The sequence below is a fragment of the Capricornis sumatraensis genome, chromosome X (assembly GCF_032405125.1).
Source record: "Capricornis sumatraensis isolate serow.1 chromosome X, serow.2, whole genome shotgun sequence".
Taxonomy (NCBI): domain Eukaryota; kingdom Metazoa; phylum Chordata; class Mammalia; order Artiodactyla; family Bovidae; genus Capricornis; species Capricornis sumatraensis.
In genome coordinates this window covers 137,165,879-137,190,434 of record NC_091092.1, presented here as the reverse complement: position 1 = coordinate 137,190,434, position 24,556 = coordinate 137,165,879, and the positions used below count along the sequence as shown (strand labels likewise).

The 24,556-nt window shown below is 40.4% G+C and overlaps 1 protein-coding gene across 1 annotated transcript in view; it reads right to left on the bottom strand.

The window, feature by feature from the left end:
- Window positions 1-24,556, bottom strand: part of MID1 (midline 1) — a 152,716-nt gene that overhangs the window by 65,800 nt on the left and 62,360 nt on the right. Inside the window, exon 3 of the mRNA XM_068962019.1 lies at window positions 24,293-24,388. Coding sequence (XP_068818120.1) covers window positions 24,293-24,388 — 96 coding nt within the window. The remainder of the gene's footprint in view (window positions 1-24,292; window positions 24,389-24,556) is intronic.

Sequence of the window (24,556 nt, the reverse complement as noted above, 5' to 3'; positions counted from 1 at the left end):
CCTCCCTCCCTCCAAAGTACTATATTCAATATCCTGTGATAAACCGTAATATAAAGTTAACACAATATTTTAAATAAGCTATATCAATAAAATTAGTTATAAAAAAGCCCTCTTGTTTTCTGCTATGTTGATGTTATTGCTATATTACACAGCCATAAAGAGAAACACATCTGATTCGGTTCTAATGAGGTAGATGAACCTAGAGCCTATTATACACAGTGAAGCAAGTCAGAAAGAGAACCATAAATATGATATATGAACAGATATGTTTGCAATCTAGAAAGACAGTACTTATGAACCTAGTTGCAGGGCAGCAATGGAGATGCCAAGGTAGAGAACAGACTTACGCACACAGGACATACAGGAGAGGGTAGGATAAAGTGAGAGTATCATGGAAACATAAATATTACCATATGTAATAAGAATATGTTATGTGACTGAGAATATGTTATAGGACACATGGAGCTCAAACTGGTGCTGTTGACAAGCTAGAGGGATGGGAAGGAGGTTCAAGAGGGAGGGGACATATGTTTACCTGCGGCCAAAACCAACACAGTATTGTAAAGCAATTATCCTCCAACTAAAAATAAGTAAATTGAAACATTTGGGCAGGACACCTAAGCAGACATTTCTCCAAATATGATGTACAGATGGCTAATGAAAGCACATCAAAGCTACAATGAGACATCACCTTAGGGCAGTCATGATGGCCATCATGAAAATATCTACAAACAATAATGAGAGGATGTGGAGAAAAGGGAACGCTTTTGCACTGTTGGTGGGCATGTAAATCGATATAGACACTATGGAGACCAGTAAAGACATTTCTTACAAACTTAGGAATACAAGTACCATATGACCCAGCCATTGCACTATTGGGCATATGCCCTGAGGAAACCATAATTCAAAAAGACAGATATACCCCAATGTTCATTCTAGCACTATTTACAATAGCTAGGACATGGAAACAACCTACATGTCTGTTGACAGATGAATAGATAAAGCAGCTGTTGTACATGTTTACCATGGAATATTACTCAGCCATAATAAGAAACACATTTGAGTCCATTCTGCTGAAGTGGACCAACCTAGAGCCTGTTGTACAGAGAAAACCCAATATCATACATTAACGCATATATATGCAGTCTAGGAACATGGTACAGGTGAACCTATTCTCAGGGCAGGAATAGAGACTCAGACACAGAGAACAGACTTATGGACACAGCAGGGACAGGAGAGGGTGGGACGAACTGAGAGAGTAGCACTGAAATATAATTAACATATATAAAATAGATACCTAATGGAAAGTCGACATATGCCACAAATCAATGCAACACTGCAAAGCAATTATTCTCTAATCAAATTTTTTAAAAAACCAACAAAATAATAAATATTTCCCTGGTGGTTCAGTGGTTAAGGTTCCCAAGTGGTGCTATGGCAAAGAACCCGCCTGCCAACACAGGAGACATAAGAGATGTGGGTTCAATCCCTGGGTCGGGAAGATCCCCTGGAGGAGGGCATGGCAACCCACCCCAGTGTTCTTGCCTGGAGAATCCCATGGACACAGGAGCCTGGTGGGCTACCGTCCATGGGGCCGCACAGAGTCGGACATGACTGAAGCAACTTAAGCACACCAGTGGTTAAAAGTCCTCCTTACAATGCAGGGGATGCATGTTTGATCCAAGGTCAGAGAACTAGGATCCCACATGTAGAGCAAATAAGCCCACACACCACAACTACCAAGCTCGGGCTGTACAACTGGAAAGCCTGTGTGCAGCAGTGAAAAGACCCAGCGCAGCCATAAATAAAAATTTTTGTAAAATAGGGACATTTGAATCTGCATCCAAACTTCAAGGGATTAATGTTATTGCATTTTAATAACACTATTATTTCACACTGTTAGATGTTAAAATGTCCATACCCATCCCATCTCACTCAAGAAGAAACGTCAGAGGCATTGCTCTAGGGCAACTAAACTAACACTGAGCAACAGGTGAGCCGATGATGTGAACAGGAAAATGATGGTACAGGGGCGTTTGTGTGCAAACAGGCTCTACGCCCTGCTGCAGACGGCTGACCAGGTGTGAAGAAAAATGTGGAGATTTGAGGGTGCTTTGGGTTTTCTTTTCCAAGGCAGTTGTCATGAACATTCCAGACCCTGGGGCAGAAGTTGGCCAGAGCTGGCAGAAGGAACAATGAAAGGGATTCTCATACTTGAGTTTGTATATAAAACCAAGCCAAGGCGAACTGAGAAAGAGCAGACGGTATTACTGTAATTCATCTAATATGTTTACATATAAACTTCATCCTGAAATTCTCTCACACCAAAGTCAAATATTTGTCGACTGAGCTCAAAGAGATGAGAGAGGAAAAGAAATGGCCATGTTTCGTCTTTGGAGAAGAAATCAGAGCACAGGGTAATCTATTTTAATATTTAGTATGATAATATAGAACACTTTTGACTAAGACTTTTAGAAGTCCAAGAAAGCCTTTGCAAAAATAAAAAAATGGAATCGCTTTTGTTGATAATGGCATAGATTGACGCTACATGGAATCTGACCTTCATTGTAGAGTGACATGGTGGAAAATTATTTGGCCCAGAGGAAACCAATCCTACCTATTGATTAACTATCCAGGTGGGGTATTGCTCTGTTCTATGGGATTAAAAAATAGCTCCCAGGAACTATAAATGCACAATAAATCCTCTTTCCTTGAGGTTTCTAAGATTATAAAGCTTGAATGTTGGAGAAGGAAGCAAGATACCATTAAACACAGCAACACACTGTGGTAAGCTAAGCAATAAAACTCTTCCTCGAAATGAAGCATAACTATAACAATAGCATAAAACTGTCCAGCAGGTACACCACTGCTGATGCCTAAAATCGGAAGCATTACTACAAAAATTTTTTCTTCCAAGAGTAGGACACACAACACAATGGACATGAGTGAGCAAACTCCAGGAGACAGTGAAGGTCAGGGAAGCCTAGCGTGCTGCATGAAGAGTCAGACAACTGAACAGCAACAGCAGCGCACACAACATGCTCACTGAAGGTGCTGCTGACATTAGCCATTCTGCAGTGAAGCAAAATCATCAAACAAGGTGAAATGATTTACAGTGCACAAGGAAGGGCTAGGAGAGGCAGAACTCAGAGTCCTGGGGAAGTCTAGTGCCAGGTCTTCCCTCCTTGGGCTTCCCTGATAGCTCAGTTGGTAAAGAATCCACCTGCAATGCCGGAGTCCAGTTTGATTCCTGGGTTGGGAAGATCCCCTGGAGAAAGGAAAGGCTACCCACTCCAGTACTCTGGCCTGGAGAATGGGGTCACAAAGAGTCAGACACGACTGAGCGACTTTCACTTTCACTTCCTTTCTAACTAGTTATATGCTATTGTGCATTTGTGTAAACTGTCCATTTCTCAATTTCCTCATCTGCATAATAAAGAAAATGTCAACTCTTTACCTGGTTGACCAGATGTTCCCCCAGGGGACAATGGCAACATCTGGAGACATTTCCCATTGTCACAGTTGGGGGCAGGGAAGAGGGTATATGAGTAATACTGACATCTAGTGGGTAGAGGTCAGAGATGCTACTAATTAACCATTCTACGATGCTCAGGACAGCCCCCAATAGAAAAGAGAATTATCCAGCCCTAGATGTCACTTGCCTGGAAAATCCCATGGACGGAGGAGCCTGGTAGGCTGCAGTGCATGGGGTCGCTAAGAGTCAGACATGACTGAGTGACTTCACTTTGACTTTTCACTTTCATGCATTGGAGAAGGAAATGGCAACCCACTCCAGTGTTCTTGCCTGGAGAATCCCAGGGATGGGGGAGCCTGGTGGGCTGCCATCTCTGGGGTCGCACAGAGTCAGACACGACTGAAGCGACTTAGCAGCAGCAGCAGATGTCACTAGTATTGAAGTAGAAACCCCAGGGCAGACAGTGGTGAGAACTAAATGAATTAGTAGAAAAATATCTACTTCTGCTTCATTGACTATGCAAAGCCTTTGACTGTGTGGATCACAACAAACTGTGGAAAGTTCTTAAAAGACATGGGAATACCAGACCACGTGACCTGCCTCCTGAGAAACCTGTATGCAGGTCAAGAAGCAACAGTTAGAACCGGACATTGAACAACAAACTGGTTCCAAATTGGGAAAGGAGTATGTTAAGCCTGTATATTGTCATCCTGCTTATTTAACTTATATGCAGAGTACATCATGTGAAATGCTGGGCTGGATGAATCACAAGCTGGAATCAGGATTCCCGGGAGAAATGTCAACAGCCTCAGATATGCAGATGATACCTGTCTAATGGCAGAAAGTGAAGAACTAAAGAGCCTCTTGATGAGGGTGAAAGAGAAGAGTGAAAAAGCTGACTTAAAACTCAACATTCAAAAAATGAAGACCATGGCATCTAGTCCCGTCACTTCATGGCAAATAGATGGGAAAAAATGGAAACAATGACAGACTTTATTCTTCTGGGCTCCGAAATCAATGCAGATGGTGACTACAGTCATGAAATCAAAAGACACTTGCTCCTTGGAAGGAAAGCTATGACCAACCTAAACAGCGTATTCAAAACCAGAGACATCACTTTGCTGACAAACTTTGGCAACAAAGGTCTGTACAGTCAAAGCTTTGGTTTTTCTAGTAGTCATGTACGGATGCAAAAGTGTTAGTCACACAGTAATGCCTGAATCTTTGTGATCCCATGGACTGTAGCCTGCCAGGCCCCTCTGTTCATGGAATTCTTAAGGCAAGAATATTGGAGTGGGTAGCCATTCCCTTCTCCAGGGGATCTTCCCAACCCAGGGATCAAAACCAGGTCTCCTGCATTGCAGGCGGATTATTTACCATCTGAGCCATGTAAGAGGTGGGCCATAAAGAAGACTGAGCACTGAAGAACTGATAGTTTCGAACTGTGGTGTTGGAGAAGACTCTTGAGGGTCCCTTGGACTGCAAGGAGACCCAACCAGTCAATCCTAAAGGAAATCAACCATGGATATTCACTGGAGATACTGATGCTGAAGCTATAATACTTTGGCCACCTGATGCGAAGAGCCACCTCACTGGAAAAGACCCTGATGCTGGGAAAGGTTGAGGGCAGGAGAATGGGGTGATAGAGGATGAGATGGTTGGGTGGAATCATTGACTGAATGGAGATGAGTCTCAGCAAACTCCGGGAAACAGTGGAAGACAGAGGAGCCTGGCATGCTACAGTCCACGGGATTGCAAAGAGTTGGACATGACTTAGCACGAACCCAGAGGAAAAGTCTTTGGAGTTTGAAGTCTTTGGGCTTTAGAGTCAAAGCGTTGTGGCTGTGAAAAATGTGTTAAATTTCTGTGAGAATGTTTTCTCATTTTAATACTTTCAATGAAAATGTTTGTAAACTATTTGGCACTTAATAGGCGCTTGAGAAAAAAAAGTTTTCTTCCTTCAGGGCATGAACAGACCCAAAGACGGAATTCAGAGGATGGCAATCTGAAAATGAAAACATCCTTGCAGAATGGTTTTTACTTTACCCACCACGTCCTGCCAACTGCTGTCCCAGTTATAACAAATGCTGCTCTTCCCCTGATGTTTTTCTCAGACTCCACTCAACTGACTTCAGTCTTACATTCTTGGCATGAATACCACTGACTTTTCTTTTTGTGTTTACTGTTAACTCTGTTCAAAGCTGTTCCAAAATGAAGCAGAATGGAAGGTGTTGCTCATAATTCATTCAAAAACAATAAACTCCTCCCTTCCTTTCTCTTATTAATTACACACTTTATAACACAAATGCTCTACACCCTTCCGTTTGGGTTGGGCACACACACATAGAGTGAAAAAAAATGATTACAGTCTGTCATGGGCACTCGTCTCTATCAAGTCTTTTTCCTACAGTTTCTGGAAAGTGCTATTTTCGATGAAGTGATTTTCAATCAAAGTAGGTGGCAAAAATCAGCTTTCAGACATTGTGGGCAGGGCTAAAATGTAGCTTCTGGGAGAAGACAGTAGAGTGCCAGGGAGGATGGAGGTGAAGGGTTTCAGGGAAGGGAAGTCATTTCTAATGGAAAGAGGAAGCTCCTACCCCATGACCTTCCATAGCTCATTTTCAGTCTTACATGTCATTTGTCATTAAGTGGCATTCTTTTCAGTTGTTGTGCCATTATTCCTGAATAGGAGGGACTGGAAAAATACAAAGTCGGACTCCTATTCAGGCTTGACTTACTCAACTATGGATGCCATTGGCCCTCATGCAATGTTCTGGAGAACGAGGGTTGGATCCCTTCTCTTTGGTCTTCCTGACAGTGAGTGAAACAGACGTGACTGTTTCACTATTAGACTTGCACTTGTAAGTCCAGCTTGGAAACACTGGGCTTTGTTCTGGCTTTTCTGATGTGTCCACAGGCACCATTTATGAGTGATCTTACCTGTTTGTCACTTAGGAATACCAACAGAAGTTGGGAGGTTGATTTTTACATATCTTGGAAGCCCAGTGTTGACTATTCCCATTTCTTCAAATATAGTGAAAGAAGGGACACTTGAGAGAAAATGAACATCTGAGCTATGCTTATGATGGGGAAAGCAGATCTGGCACTGTCATTCCATTCAAGAGGAGGTCTGTGGTTCTGTTCCCCTCAGAGAGGGGCATGAGACTAGGATGAAGTACTAGTTGTTGCCAGGAAATACCAGTAGGGTGTGGGGAAATGAGATAGGAAAGGTATGGAGTCAAGTGTGCTTTTATGACCATCACTGCAGTCAGAAGGTGACAAATCCCAGGGGTAACTTTGGGAACCAGTGCAGAACACACTAGCTGATGGGGAGGAAGAGGAGAATTTATCTATTCACTCCCATCAGTGGCTGGCTAAAGGCTATTGGGGCTGGGTGGGTGTGAACACCCCTCTGGAATTAACTGGCAGGGGTGGGAGGAGCCCCCAGGCAGACGGTTAGCCTCTTGCAGCGGAAGCTCTGAGGCCAGGGCACATGGATGGGACTGGTGAGTGTGCAATAGCCCAGCATGACACTGAAACAGGAGGGCTAGAGGCTTAGAAGAGACTGCCATCTGGGACTTTTTTTTTTTTTTTGGCTGCACTGTAGAGCTTATAGGACCTTAGTCCCCCAAAACAAACCCATGCCCCCTGCAATATAAGCATGGAGTCCTAACCACTGGACTGCCAGGGAATTTCCTGGCCATTTCTTAAAGAAGAGCTGTCATGAAGGTCAGAGGACAATGGTGTTGCAGTCGACCAGTTTGTGCGATAGCGCCAATGACTTATGGCTCATTTGTAGAACTAAACAGAGTGCATCTGACAGTGTCTTCTATCCTATCCTTGATTAGTCCTGCCTGACCTTGGGGCCCACAATCTACCTCCGAACTTTCATTTGCAACTGCCCATAAATGGGTCTAAATCTGAGCAACGGGTCTAAATTCCTGCAACAAAGTTGGCTGGAAAAGAAAACACATGGACTCTAATGAGACACACTAAAATATATATATTTAGACACCCTTCATTTTTCCATCATTCAACTCATTGTGAATTTATTTACTTTACAGCTTCAAGGCTCAATATGTAATTTTCTACAGTAAAACTGAATTGTAAACACTTGAGTTAGGGATCTTACGAAGTAGGGCTTCTCTCTCTCCCTACTCCCTCCCTCCCACCCTCCCTCCACTATCTGCGAGGGCAGCTCTATCTCTATACACAAATCTGACACATGTTGTCTTTGCTCCTTCCTACCTGGGAAACAGAATGCTCTGTTTATGTTTGTCAGGATCGGGGCGGGGGGGGGGGGGGTAGCAAGATAGCGGCATCCTGCCAGGTAGTGGAAACACTGCTTGCTTTAATTTTACTACCAAGAACAAAGCCCTCTTATTGTTTAATAGAACCCTTGAAGGCAGGCCTCATGGGCATAGTTCTCATTTTTTTTGAGACCACAAATAAGAGGAATTCTTTAAGGCCATTTCATGAAAAACAGAAGGAAAAATGTGTGTGTGTGTGTGTGTGTGTGTGTGTGTGTATTTTTTTTCAAAATTAAAACAATCCTTTGTTGAAGTAACCAGAACCCGACTCCAGGTTAGCATGTGTGTATGCTAGCTTTCTACAGGCATTTGTTGGCATTGTTCACCCAGACAATCATTCTTTTATTAAGGTTAAATCAAGCCTATGTCAGAGATACCAAAGAAACAAGCTTCCTTTTGGAGATCATCTCTGGCATCATCATTTCCAGATAATATCCTAAAAGAAGGAACATTTTGCACCCAAAACAAACAAGCCAACACTCTCTCCTTGCAAACTCTATTAATATTTATAAAACTGGGAACCACACAAATCTTAATTCAGTGCTTATTCTGATCCAGCAGCAAACTCAAATACTCATGCAATCCCTGCTTCTCAACTCCAAGTTTTACTTCTCTCTATTTAAGATTACAAAAGCTACTGGTCTCCAGAGATGTTTGCAATAGTCTTAGTGGCTGAGGAACAAAAAGTGAGAAGCAATATGCATGCTCTTATCCCTCCTTGAATGGGCAGGATGTTACCTCTGTACAAATGAAGCTATCCTATAGACTTTTGAGTGCCCACAAAGTGCAAAGTACCACACTTAGAAACAGAACTTTGCCTTCTAAAGAAAATGATGATACTAGAAAACAATTAGCGAATCTTTTGACTACATACACAATTAACTGTTAAACCATGGGCTATAGAAATTCTAGCCCATGGGGTCCAATATGGCAGCCACTAGCCACTTGTGGTTTTTGAGCACTTGAAATGTTGCTAGTATGAATTGAGATGTGCTGTGAGGATAAAACACAGGCATTAATCTCTCTTATATTGATCACATATTGAAATGAATATATTTTGAATATATTGGGCCCAGTGAATTGTCTTGTTGTTATTCAGTTGCTCAGTCATGTCCAGCTTTTTTACGACCCCATGGACCGCAGCACACCAGGCTTCCCTGTCCTTCACCATCTCCCAGAGCTTGCTCAAACTCATGTCCATTGAGTCAATGATACCATACGACTATCTCATCCTCTGTCATCTCCTTCTCCTGCCTTCCATCTTTCCTAGCATGAGGGTCTTTTCTAATGAGTTGGCTCATTGTATCAGGTGGCCAAAGTACTGGAGCTTCAGCTTTAGCATCGGTCCTTCCAATGAATATTCAGGACTGATTTTCTTTAGGATGGACTGGTTTGATCTCCATGCAGTCCACAGGACTCTCAAGAGTCTAATAAGCTTAATTGTCTAGTAAAATTAATTTTACCTATTTGTTTTTACTTTTTTTTAAAATGTGGCTACTTGGAAACTTAACATTACATATGAGGTACTCATTAAATTTTGACCACATGGTGTGAATTGGGAGGCTTAATTTTGATGGGGGGTGGGCATGTGGTCTTTCCTAGACCTCATGTTCTTCTAATTGACTTCCTTTGTATCTTTCATCTAGTGGGTCTGCACCATCTTACTTTGAAGCTAGCCATGCTTACTTACTTTCCTAGGGCTTTCTTCCGAAATTGTGGTGGTGGTAAAAGTAATGAAGTGAGTAGGAGGGGAGTTGGGAGGGGAATTATAGAGCACGGTTGCTGTACAAGATGGCCTTTGCTATCAAAAGGACAGTGAAAACTAAATCTGGTCTGGTTGGGAAGAGAAAAGACCATAAAATTCAGATGTCTGGGGTGGGAGGCAGACTCAAGAGGGAGGAGATATGTATGTATGTATGTATCTGTGTATACACACACACACACACACACACACACACATACACACACACACACTTATGGCTGATTCACATTGTAAGGCAAAAACCAACACAACATTGCAATGCAATTATCCTTTAATTAAAACTAAAAAAAAAAAACAGAATTCAGATGTCTATCAGTTGCTGATTTTGAGGCTGCAGAGTATATGTGTGTGTTTGGGAATCAACAGAATCTGATATCAAAAATGACACCCTATAAGCCATCTTCAGAGCTAGGTTGACCAGCTATCTTACATCTGAAAGTGTTTAAAAGCATTTCCCTCCACTGAATTCCAGGCTATCTGGTCATTTTCTAAAGAAAAGAAAGACACCCTTCTGCTTCTCAAGGAGTCTAAGCAAGAGGGAATAGATAGGCACTTAAAGACCTTGAGGATTTTTGCCCAAGGACTGTATCTATATCAACAAATCACTATGCAGTTTTCCTTAAGCTTTCAAGTTGAAATTATGGATCTCATTATTCTATTCATAAAATTGAAAAATTTATAAAACCAAGAATAATCACTCTCAGGGCTCCCTGAATCAATGTTTGATTAACTGAAGTTGAACAAACTCAACTCCATTAAGCAGTCAATTCCATCAATTAATGAAATTAGTTCATTAAGTTCCTATACACATTTTAAGAACTGAGGCAAAACTTACATATACAGGGGCTTCCCTTGTGAAGCCTTGTGAAGCCTACCCACTCCAGTATTCTGGCCTGGAGAATTCCAATGACTAGAGTCCATGGGATCACAAAGAGTCAGCAAGACTGAGCAACTTTCACTTTCCATATAGGAAAATGCATAAAACTAAAAAGCCTTTTGATGAAAGTGAAAGAGGAGAGTGAAAAAATTGGCTTAAAGTTCAACATTCAGAAAACTAAGATCATGGCATCTGGTCCCATCACTTTGTGGCAAATAGATGGGGAAACAGTGGTTGACTTTAATTTTTGGGCTCCATAATCACCATAGATGGTGATTGCAGCCATGAAATTAAAAGACACTTACTCCTTGAAAGGAAAGTTATGACCAACCTAGATAGCATATTGAAAAGCAGAGACATTACTTTGTCAACAAAGGTCCGTCTAGTCAAGGCTTTGGTTTTTCCAGTAGTCAGTAGTCATGTATATATGTGAGAGTTGGACTACAAAGAAAGCTGAGCACCAAAGAATTGGTGCTTTTGAACTGTGGTGTTGGAGAAGACTCTTGAGAGTCCCTTGGACTGCAAGGAGATCCAACCAGCACATCCTAAAGGAGATCAGTCCTGAGTGTTCACTGGAAGGCTGAAACTCCAATACTTCGGCCATCTGATGTGAAGAGCTGACTCATTTGAAAAGACCCTGATGCTGGGAAAGATTCAGGGCAGGAGGAGAAGGGGATGACAGAGCATGAGATGGCTGGATGGCATCACTGACTCAATGGACATGGGTTTGGATAGACTCTGGAGTTGGTGATGGACAGGGAGGCCTGACGTGCTGTGGTTTATGGGGTCGGAAAGAGCTGGACACGACTGAGCGACTGAACTGAACTAAGGGACAATTCAATAGATTTTGATAACCAACCTGACCAATAGCTTAATCAAGATATAAAATATCCCCATCACCCCAGAAAGTATCCTCAAGACCCTCTTCCAGTCAATTTTCACCCCCATGGTTAATCATTGTTCAGATTTTTATCACCAAATTCCTGTATCATTTTAAATTGTGTTTATAAATGTAACATATGCAGTTTACTTTATAACCACTTTAAATGCCTAATGGGACAAAAATAAAACCCTAACTAGGTAAATCTTCCCAAGTCTTTAAGTAGCTCTTAGAAATTTAATAAACTTACAAATGTAGAGGAACTCAAGTTCGAGTGAACATTCTAACATTGGTTTGAAACAAAAGATTTTATGCTTTCAATTTAAAGTCAGATGTACATTTCAGATTAGAATCTCAAAGTTAACCTGTCAAATTTCTGTAATATGTCTCTCTCTTAAATGATATAAACCCTTAAAATACAAACATATGTTTTAGTCCTACACTGTAACACAAAATATTGACTCTGGCTATTATTTAGGTTTTCATTTTTTTACATCATTCACAAACTTCTATGGGAGGAGGGAAAAAGAACTTTATTTACTTCAGGAAGTAAACTAGTTATCTCAAAGAAGTTGAAGTTACCAGGTCAAGGATTTCTGATCATACATTTGAGAATAATTCACAAAACCCAAAGGTTCTACTGATATCACTGATTAATACCCATTGCGTCCTCACTATCCTGCATTGGACAGGGTTTCCAATTCCCTCGCAGATGGCAATATTTCTGGTCCATGAAAATTCCCCCTTGGAATTAAAAATATATATATTGATTTATTTGGTTGTGTGGGGTCTTAGCTGCAGCACACAGGATCTTTGTTGGATCATGTGGGAATCTTTTGCTGTGGTGCACAGGGGCTCTAGTTGTGGCGTGTGGGCTTGGTTGCTCCCTGGCATGGATCTTAGTTCCCTGGCCAGGGCTCAACCCCGAGTCCCCTGCATTGCAAAGTAGATTCTTAACCACTGATTTGCCAGGGAAATCCCCCCGCCCCCTCAACACACTAGGCATTTTTAATCATGTCTTTCAATTCTGCCATCTGGATTGGGTAGCTGAGATTGAATAACCACTCCAGTTGCCTTACTACTAGACTGGATTTAATCCATTTCTTTGCTGGCTGGTTCTTGTTCTGTCTGGCTTCAAGTCACTTTTCTGTGGTCATCTGAATGACATTTACCTCAATGGACCATAGGGATAATTAAGTCAGGAATTGATAGTAGGAGTTTGTCAAGTGGCCATACTATTTTTCATATATATATCTGCATAAGTACACCCTAAACCACAGGCTATACCTTGCTGTGGCATTGCACCCATTTGATACAGGAATCACCTCTAATACCTGCAAGAATGGGCAAAGCATCATCTTCCCAACTTGTGTAAAACAGATGGAAGGTGTCCTTGAACTCATCATAGCCTGCTGCAAACTCAGAGAATTAGGCTATGATGATAATTTTCATCACCTCACATATATATATATATATATATATATATACATACATACATACATACATACATACACACACACACACACATACATAAGTCTGATGTTATATATAGTGAAAATGCTTTTAAAAGCATAGTAAAAGCTCTATCATAAATTCCTAGGGTGGGAAGTTACCTCACTTGATTGCTAAAATTTCTATTTGTGTTGCTTTTCACTGAAAGCCCTTGTACATTCAGGGGTAGCCTCCAGCTTTTTAAATAGCTGAATTTAAATTTTCATATTTCTGTTTGAAACAAAAATAACCAGCACTACAATCGTACCCTTGTTAACAAACATTTGATACACATGACTCAATGATTTTGCTAGGGAATTTCAAAATTAGAACAAAGCTCTTCAGTTTTCCCTATAAAATTTAGCAATTAAAAATAGAAGTCAACTGAATGAAGGTAAAAGATGATGTGTCCTGTTTTTTCTCATCATCTTATATACAGAGATAATTTGAGCTTGATTATCACAAATAGCAATTTTATATTGAGAAAAATAATTTAAACTAGACAGTTAAAAATTTTATGAAGTATAGTTGATTTACAATGTTGTGTTAGTTTGTGGGGTCTGGCAAAGTAGTTCAGTTATCTATATACACATATATTCTTTTTCATTGTGGTTTATTACAAGATATTAAATATAGTTCCCTGTGCTACACCATAGGATCTTGTTGTGTAGGACCCTGTTGTGTTCTTTTTCTTCCTTTAAAAAAAATTTCTTGGAACTACTTTATAAACTAGATACGAAGATTGAGAAACAAAACAGGTTGGTTCAGTAACAAAATGATGGCTTGATGGGTCGGGTCATACGTCTCTGAATGGTAGGCACAGAAGCAACAGTGGGACCCAAACTTCTACCTAACAGTCATCTCATCTAGGATCATTTGTCTCAGCTCTGACTCTCTCACCTGGATCTATTCACCTACCGCCATCTTAAGTGAAAGCTGAGTTAGAACTATGATGACCATTTAAAAAATTTGTCACAACCTGTTCTTACTATTCTTTATATTATGCCAGAAACATCCCTGGTGCTTTAACAAATCATCTAAATATTTTAAGACAAGAAGGTTATGTGTGGGATACAGTAGGGGAGATGTGATAAAGAATTCCTGTATTATGGGGAGAAACTATGTTAAGATACATTAGTAAAACTAAGTCTTTGTTCCTCATTCCTACTGCTCATCCATTCGACCTTCCCAATTAAGGCTGATTATTTCATATTTAAGTATTAGCCTTGGAAATCTGCATGGAAATCTGCATGACTAAATTCAAACATGTAAGAGGGACTGTCTTCAGAGGCATGTATGTGATCATGCTCCAATCCAAGCCACCTGGTAGGGTTCTCAATCTGACACAACAGTTCATTCCATCCAAAATGGAAAGATTATAGATGATAAAAGGTTTTGATCATGTTTTTAAAAAGTTTCAAAGGTGAAATCTGGGAACGTTATTCTGAAAGTAATACCAAATTAACCCGAATATTCATTCATTCATTAGTAAGATTCATCTCTTATTTCTAAATACTGGAAACCATTCTACTGAGGTCTTCTCATTATTCCTCATGAATATACCTAAGAAGGAAACAGGATCCAATGCCCTTTATGAATCAGTTTTAAAGACAAGAGCACTGAATCTAAGAGGAGACGTTCAAGTATGTGTTGTACACCACCTTAATAAACAGTTAAATTTAATCTCCACCAAGAAAAGCTAAATTTGCTTCATGAGTTGTCAATTTTCACAAATTTGGTGGAGTAAACTGGATACACAGCCATTAAACGCATGCAATAGTCAAAAACTGAATCTTCTCATGATGGAAAGATAGCCCATGTTCTGGGATTCGAAGAATTAATATTATTAAAATGGCCATACAACCTAAAACAATCTATAGATTTAATGCAATCCCTATCAAATTACCTATGACATTTTTCACAGGACTGGAAAAAATAATCCTAAAATTCATATGAAACCATAAAAGACCCAGAATTGCAAAGCAATCCTGAAGAAAAAGAACAAAGCAGGAAGCAAAATTCTCCCAGACTTCAGACAATACTACAAAACTACATAATCAAAATAGCATAGTAGTGGCACAAAAACAGACATATGGATCAATGGAACAGAATAGAGGGCCCAGAAATAAACCTACATACCTACAGTCAATCTTCTGCAAAGGAGGCAAGAATATACAAAGGGAAAAAGACAGTCTCTTTAGCAAGTGGTGTTGGGAAAGCTGGACAGTGACATGTAAATCAATGAAGTTAGAACACATCCTCTTCAGTTCAGTTCAGTCGCTCAGTCGTGTCCGACTCTTTGCGACCCCATGAATCGCAGCACGCCAGGCCTCCCTGTCCATCACCAACTCCCGGAGTTCACTCAGACTCACATCCATCGAATCAGTGATGCCATCCAGCCATCTCATCCTCGGTCGTCCCCTTCTCCTCCTGCCCCCAATCCCTCCCAGTATCAGAGTCTTTTCCAATGAGTCATCTCTTCGCATGAGGAGTTTCAGCTTTAGCATCATTCCTTCCAAAGAAATCCCAGGGCTGATCTCCTTCAGAATGGATTGGTTGTATCTCCTTGCAGTCCAAGGGACTCTCAAGAGTCTTCTCCAACATCACAGTTCAAAAGCATCGATTCTTCGGCACTCAGCCTTCTTCACAGTCCAACTCTCACATCCATACATGACCACTGGAAAAACCATGATCAGTATGAAAAGGCAAAATGATAGGATACTGAAAGAGGAACTTCCCAGGTCAGTAGGTGCCCAACACGCTACTGGAGATCAGTGGAGAAATAACTCCAGAAAGAATGAAGGGATGGAGCCAAAGAAAAAACAATACCCAGCTGTGGATGTGACTGGTGAGAGAAGCAAGGTCCGATGCTGTAAAGAGCAATATTACATAGGAACCTGGAATGTCAGGTCCATGAATCAAGGCAAATTCGAAGTGGTCAAACAAGAGATGGCAAGAGTGAACATCGACATTCTAGAAATCAGTGAACTAAAATGGACTGGAATGGGTGAATTTAACTCAGATGGCCATTATATCTACTACTGCAGGCAGGAATCCCTCAGAAGAAATGGAGTAGCCATCATGGTCAACAAAAGAGTCTGAAATGCAGTACTTGGATGCAATCTCAAAAATGACAGAATGATCCTGTTCGTTTCCAAGGCAAACCATTCAATATCACAGTAATCCAAGTCTATGCCCCAACCAATAACGCTGAAGAAGCTGAAGTTGAACAGTTCTATGAAGACCTACAAGACCTTTTAGAACTAACACCCAAAAAAGATGTCCTTTTCATTATAGGGGACTGGAATGCAAAAGTAGGAAGTCAAGAAACACCTGGAGTAACACATCCTCTTACCATACACAAAAATAAACTCAAACTGCTGTAAAGACCTAAAGATAAGACATGACACCATAAAACTTCTAGAAGAGAACATAGGCAAAACATTCTCTGACATAAATTGTACCAATGTTCCCTAAGGTCAGTTTCCTAAGTCATTATAAATTAAAAAATATATATAATCAAACTGACAAGCTTTTGCACAGCAAAGGAAACTATAAAAAAAAAAAAGAAAAAAGATCCAACAGAATGAAGGAAAAAATTTGCAAATGATATAATGGTCCATGGCTTACTTGCCAAAATATAGAAACAGTTCGTATAACTCTGCAACAAAAACCAATCAACCCTATCCAAAAATGGGCAGAAGACCTCAATAAACATTTTTCCAAAGAAGACATACAGGTGGTAAATAGGTACATGAAAAAATGCTCAACACTGCTAATTATTAGAGAAATGAAAATCAAAACAACAAGGAGCCACCTCACACAGAATAGCCATCTTTAAAAAGTCTTCAATAACCAATTATGGAGAGGATGTGGAGAAAAGGGAATCCTCTCGCACTCTTGGTAGGAATGTAAATTGGTGTAAGTATGGAGGTTCCTCAGAAACCTAAAAGTAGAATTACCATATGATTCAGCAATCCAACTCCTGGGCATACACTTGGACAAAATTGTAATTAAAAAAGATACATGCACCCCTCCCTATGTTCATGGCAGCAGTATTGGCAATAGCCAAGACACAGAAACAACCTAAATGTCCTTCGACAGATGAGTGAATAAACAAGATGTGATCCACAGATACAGTGGAATACCTCTCAGCCAGAAAAAGAATGAAGCAGCATAAATGCAGCTAGAGCTATCGTACTAAGGGAAGCAAGCCAGACAGAGGATGACCAATACCATATGATATCACGTATCTAAAGTATGACACAAATGAATCCATCTATGGAACAGAAACAGAATCAGGCACATAGAGAACAGCCTGGTGGCAACGTTGCCAAGGGGGAGGGGGTTGGGTGGAAGGGTATAGCGGGAGGTTGGGGTTAGCAGATGTGAGCGTTTATATATAGGATGGATAAACAAGGTCCTACTATATAGCACAGAGAACTATATTCAGCATTCTATGATAAACCATAATGGAAAAGAATATATAAAAAAATAAAGTGTGTATGTGTGTGTGTGTGTGTGTGTATGTGTGTAACTGAATCACCCTGCTGTACAGCAGTGATTAACACAATATTGTAAATCAACAATACTTTAAAAAACAGTCTTCTCCAGAGAAGATGAAGTTCTGTGCAGTCCAAGAGTTCCTTTTCTCCTTTGTCCTGAGAATACTAAGACTTGAACTTAAGAGATTAATCTTTAGGTTAGTGGCTTGTCACAATCCAGTTTTTGAATGCCACCATAGCTGCACTATCGTGTTATCCTTATTCCAGAGCTATTTACACAAACAGCCAAGAATGGCTGTGGACTGCCTGATGTGGTTCCAGAGTCTGATTCTAAATATACCTTGAGAACATTCTCCCAAGGGCTCATGTGAGTGGGAATCAAACCCTTATCTGCAAGTGATAATGGATTACAACTTTGGACATTTAAGTTGGCCCCTAGAAGGATACACGTCATCCAAAATCAGACACCTGTCCACAAGATACAAACACCATGTTTGGTGTCCAGATGCTGGTCTTCATTCAGGGGCTCCAGGCAAAGCAACCGCCAAGGCTTCCATAGAGAGCCTTTGACATTAAACTACACAGTAAAATTATTTTAAACATAAAGGTTCATCTTTCTTTTTAACCTAGCCATTTTTTCCTTTCTTCCAGTGTTTACATTTCAATGCTTTTAGGGCTTGGTGACTAGCTGGAAAGTTCTTTTACAGAACCCCATCTGTTTTCCCAAATCATTTTATTACCATTCCTTAAGCTATCCTCTTCCCTCTCAATTTCCAGAGCTCAACATCTAAGTGAAAATCACATAATACATGGCAGTTAACTTATGCACAAGAAATCTGTCACTCCATATGTCACCAAGCACTGGAAAAATCTTTACTGGAAAGCCAGTAAGACAGCAAACTTTCCATTGAGAGTAAAGAAAAAAAAAGCTTAAAGACTTAGAGTGAAAAGCAATGGCAAAAGGACACAAAAAGTGACTATAAGCAAGGTAACATAAGCCAAAGGAGCTAAAGCTAGGCCTTTGATGGGATGCTGGCGTAGACAATGCCCTGCTAAGATGAACTTGGGCAAGGATGGTGGAGTCAGCTGAGCCTTTATCTTCTCCAAACTACTATGGCAACTAGTCAACATTTCGTAGCTTTTCTCTACCACTTTACTGTGGATTTAGTCATTGGTTACCTACAATTCCCCAAAGTGCATACTCACTGCATGTCCAGGTATTGTATTTCCTGTGAAAGAACTTGATTCTCAGAATGTGTGGAGAATATGATATCCATCAGTGATTCTAAGCATTTGCCTAGCTAATAAACTAAGCTCTCTGATTTTTAAAAGAAAATGGGGAGGAGGATGAGCTAATGAAGAACAATAGTCCCTATTTGACCTAGAACTATGAATTTCTGTAGCTGACACAAATTTTGACCACGTTTCATGAACTTGTTCTACATCCCATAACTAATTCCAAACTCATCACAAGGCAATTTTTGACTGCATTCTTCTCCTGCAGAAAACAAAACTGAGTAGCTAAAACCCACCAATTTTTGGAATTCCACCCAATTACACAAACATTTCTTGGGAGTCTACCTGATGGTTCAATGCCTCCTTCTCTTGAGTCCTAAACTGCCTTGGCCTCATACCTCTAGTTTTCAAACGATTTGGTGTTTACTGTCAAAAAGCCATTTCATTTGCTTGCCCTCATTAAAAAAAAAAAAAAAAAAAGTTGTGAAAACAATGAGGATGCGGGTGGGAGACCTTCAAACTTTTTTCATGCTAAAGAACAGCAGAAGTGAATCCCAGGAAGGAGGTGTGGACTTATAAGGATGTGGCATTTCCTCCAGATTTGGTGTGAATTCATTGATTTAATTTACAACAATTGGGATTTGCCTCTGTGCTTTTGAGTGGTTTTAGCTCCAGCTGGCAGGGGGATTATTTTCCCGAGGAATGCTCAGACCCAAACACAAGGACACCTTCAGAAAGAGGAAAAGGATGAAATACAGTCTAGGAACCTAGGTTGTGAACTAGGAAATTCTTTTCCACTAAAAAAGAATGTCATGCTGGCTGGTGCCTAACCAATCCCACCACGCTTTTTGGAGTTTACTAGTACTGGGACATTTCCCCTTGGATGTGTGGGCATTTTGCATCAAGATATCCATCCTAGTTCCCCAATAACCCAAAAACATCATTTCCTGAAAAGAAAAGAGCTAGGGATGCTGATGTTAACTGTGAAATTGACACAGTGTTCCTCAAGCCCTCACTAAACCTTCAAAACCAAATCAAGTTCAAACTCAGATACAATATTAAAGCTCACTAACCCTTCATCTCTCCAAAGTCAGTTCCAACTTATCCAGCCTCATACACTTTCCATTCCTATAGAATGAACTACTAATTGTGTGTACATACACTCTTCATTTTTCCATCCCCATGCTTTAGTTTGCCCTGAAAGCACAGCCTCTCTCATCTCTCCATAGGTCTGAATGTTACATACCCTTGAAAGCAGGCTCAGAAACTGTACTAACTGATCCAGTTACCAGATAGAAGAAATTTCTTCTCTGCAATTCCAAAGTATATCATCCCTAACTCTCGTATGGGCTTTTCTGGTGGCTCAGGCAGTAAAGAATCTGCCTGCAATGCAGGAGACCCTGGTTCCATTCCTGGGTCGGGAAGATCCCCTGGAGAAGGAATGACAACCCACTCCAACATTCTTGCCTGAACAATTCCATAGACAGAGGAGACTGATGGGCTACATTCTGTGGGGTCGCAAACAGTAGGACTCAGCTGAGCGACTAAGCACACACACACATAATTCTCTTATGGCAACTCATTTTCCCATTGTGTATTATTGCTCTTTCATCTTAGTTGAGATAGTGAGCATGTGTAGGCAGGGTCATTCCCACCCAGCACAGTGAAACACACACACAGAGAAGGATTCACAAGCACTCATGGAATGAAGCAGTGTGACCATTTAAAAAGCCCAAGTAACTGAGTGCAGGCAAAACTTGACAGACACACTTACCCAGAAATATATGTTTAGCAAATACTGCTAACAGATCAACAAACAGTATCCAGAACCCAAAGAGCAGAAAGTCAGGTTAAGCTGAATTATATACATCTTAGAAATAAGGCAAAAGAAGACTGACTCCTTTGGATGTATACTAGACTCCACTCCATTGAGCCAGCTGAAGGAAGGGTTATCTGACTTTCTGGGCTGGGATGTAAAAGAACTTGATTTTCTATTGACTATGGAGGAGGGCTTCGTCTCTGCTAAGTTAAATGTTAACTTAGAGAAAACTGATGGGATGCAAGGTATTTAGCTCAAATATAATGATTTTATTGCCCTTTTGGCCACAAGAAGATCCCCTGGGGGAGGAAATGACAACCCACTCCAGTATTCTTGCCTGGAAAATCCCCATGACCAAAGACCCTGACGGGCAACAGTCCATGGGGTCACAGAGTCGGGACATGACTGAGTGACTTCACTTTCACTTTCACTTTAGGTCACTTACCAGTTCTGCATTGAATTTAGCTGTCTTATTCTCGCATTCTTTTCCCCGACTACCCCCAACCTCTGAATGTGTACAAATCAGTTTCTGATAAAGCCAGCTTTATCATTTTGCTTGTTCCTTTCTCAAAGATTAAATAAATTTCAAGGCAGATTCATCTGATTAAAGAATGCTCAAACTACCGCACAATTGCACTCATCTCACACGCTAGTAAAGTAATGCTCAAAATTCTCCAAGCCAGGCTTCAGCAATACGTGAACTGTAAACTTCCAGATGTTCAAGCTGGTTTTAGAAAAGGCAGAGGAACCAGAGATCAACTTGCCAACATCTGCTGGATCATTGAAAATTGAAGAGAGTTCCAGAAAAACATCTATTTCTGCTTTATTGGCTATGCCAAAGCCTTTGACTGTGTGGATCACAATAAACTGTGGAAAATTCTGAAAGAGATGGGAATACCAGACCACCTGACCTGCCTCTTGAGAAACCTATATGCAGGTCAGGAAGCAACAGTTAGAACTGGACATGGAACAACAGACTGGTTCCAAATAGGGAAAGGAGTACGTCAAGGCTATATATTGTCACCCTGCTTATTTAACTTATATGCAGAGTACATCATGAGAAACGCTGGGCTGGAAGAAGCACAAGCTGGAATCAAGATTGCTGGGAGAAATATCAATAACCTCAGATATGCAGATGACACCACCCTTATGGCAGAAAGTGAAGAAGAACTAAAGAGCCTCTTGATGAAAGTGAAAGAGGAGAGCGTAAAAGTTGGCTTAAAGCTCAACATTCAGAAAACGAAGATTATGGCATCTGGTCCCATCACTTCATGGGAAATAGATGAGGAAAGAGTAGAAACAGTGTCAGACTTTATTTTGGGGGGTTCCAAAATCACCACAGATGGTGATTGCAGCCATGAAATTAAAAGACGCTTACTCCTTGGAAGAAAAGTTATGACCAACTTAGACAGCATATTAAAAAGCAGAGACATTACTTTGTCAACAAAGGTCCATCTAGTCAAGGCTTTGTTTTTTTCAGTAGTCATGTATGGATGTGAGAGTTGTACTATAAAGAAAGCTGAGCACAGAAGAATTGATGCTTTTGAACTGTGGTGCTGGAGAAGACTCTTGAGAGTCCCTTGGACTGCAAGGAGATCCAACCAGTCCATTCCAAAGGAGATCAGTCTTGGGTGTTCATTGGAAGGGCTGATGTTGAAGCTGAAACTCCAGTACTTTGGCCACCTGATGTGAAGAGCTGACTCATTTGGAAAGACCCTGATGCTGGGAAAGATTGAGGGCAGGAGGAGAAGGGGATGACAGAAGATGAGATGGTTGGATGGCATCACCAACTCAATGGACATGGGTTTGGGTAGACTCTGGGAGTTGGTGATGGACAGGGAGGCCTGGTGTGCTGTAGTTCATGGGGTCGCAAAGAGTCAGACATGACTGAGTGACTGCACTGAACTGATGTGAGATTTTGATGCTCCATTTTTAAAACATTTCCCTTGAAAATGTGAATAATTATGGATAAAGAAACATAAAAATAGGTACTGCTGGTATCATTATTTATCTACTTATAATTAATTTTCTCTGATTATCTAGAAATTTCCTGAATACCAAATTTATTCACCCACACACTTCATTCCATTCCACACAATTGATACAGAAATAACAACAGCAAATGGAATACATTCTTTACTCTTTGTCTAGAATAATTTCTCATGGCATCTATCTGTCTATTTGAAAGTCTGCTACAATCAATTCAGTAATAGTTTCATTTTAAAAGCCTGTATGTCAACTAAATACCTAATCTTTTGAATTAAAAATAGACTCTGCTTGTAAATTTCTTGAATGACACATCTATCTATTGGTTGAAATTACCGAACATTACAGAATGTAATTTTACATGTTAGGATGAACAGTGTTTTATAAGTTCAAGCCACACTAATGTTGCATTAGGAGCAAGACAGTTGTTCTGAAATCGCTAAAGGCCATAATAGAAACAAGACACTAATGCTTTAAGAAGTATCTATCTGAAATGGAATGAAATAATCACTCAATCCATAAAGCATTTGTAAGATTTCATCATAAAAGACAGGTAATTCTTTTCCTTTTTTTTTTTTTAACTGAAGAGAAATAATTCTTTCTTCTGGTCCTTCCTAAACATCAAATGCTATCACATCATAAAAAGAAAATATAGCACATGGATCATTTTTTGTTCATCCATCTAATTCTATAATACATGTTCACTTCACCCTATAATAATGAGAACATCATGGTTGTTCACTATTATTTACAATGCTGTTTAATCAACAAGGCTCCACATGCTCCCTGGAAAGATCCCTGCCAGAAGCAGTCAAAGACCTGTATTCTGCAACTTGCCCTTGCTTTTAGGGCTGCCTGCATGCTCTTGACTAAATCCCAACATGCTGCAGTTATGGTGAACTTCATGGAAACATTATTTGTCAACTAAGATGTATTTATTACACCTGTAGTGAGTTGAATTGTATTGTATCCCAACCCCCACCCTAAAAAAAAAGTATGTCCAAGACCTAATCCCTGGTGCCTATAAATATGACCTTATTTGGAAATGGGGTCTTTGCAGATGGAATCAAGTTAAAGTGAGTTCATACTGAAGTGGGCTTCCCAGGTGGTACAGTGCCAAAGAATCTACCTGCCAGTGCAGGAGACTTAAGAGACACTGGTTTGATCCCTGGATAGGGAAGATCCCCTGGAGGAGAAAATGCCAACCCACTCCAGTATTCTTGCCTGGGAAATCCTATGGACAGAGGAGCCTAGTGGGCTACAGTCCATGGGGTTGCAAAGAATCTGATGCAACTGAGCAGACACGCATATTCAAGTAGGGTGGAGCCTAATCCAATGACAGGCATCCTTTTAAGAAGGAGAATTGGATACAGACACAGAAACACACAGGGAGAAGGCCACGTAAGGACAGAGGCCAAGATTAGAGTGATGGATCTAGCAGCCAGTGGACGCCAAGGACTGGGCTGCAAACACTAGGAGGTGGGAAGAGGCATGAAAGAGGCTCCCCAAGAGCCTTCAGAATGAGCAAGGCCTTGTCAACAGCTTGATGTTGGACTTCTGACCTCTAGGAATAGCAAAAAAAATCAGTGTCTGTTTCATGCCACTCAAGTATGCAGTAATTTGTTACCGGTGACATTGGAAACTAAAACAACACCTTTTTAATAGTGATTTTAGGGGGGTGTTCTTTGGAGGGGTGATTCAAATCTACAAGTTTAGGAATCCTAAAGTAAACTGGATTAGGGAGAGCTGTGATAGGAGTGGGAGCAGAGCAAAGCAGTGGATGGAGAGAGATTCTTGAAGGTTCTAGTTCCTTGTAATTTCATCCATCTTAGATATCTGGCTTCTGCAAAAACTAATCTTAAGATTCCCATCAGAAAAATATAAAGGGTGAGGGTATAAAAACCATGATCAAGCAGTTCTCATATGAAAAATAGCACATAGAGAAACTCACCTCAACATGTTGACATGTTTGAATGAGTTTAGCCAAAAGTGTCTCCAGTTCCGTGTTCCTCTTAATAAGGTTGGTGAGGTTACTCTCCAAGTTTTGCTGTTCAGAAAAAAAAGAGAGGAAAATATTATTCTGCATGCTTTTAATACTTTAGTATACACAAAATTACTTATACTTGGGAAAATGGATACATTTTAAGAGAAATCTCAATGAAATCTATGCCGTTTCAAGTTCTTGTAGATTTATACTAGATTTTGAAAAATCACA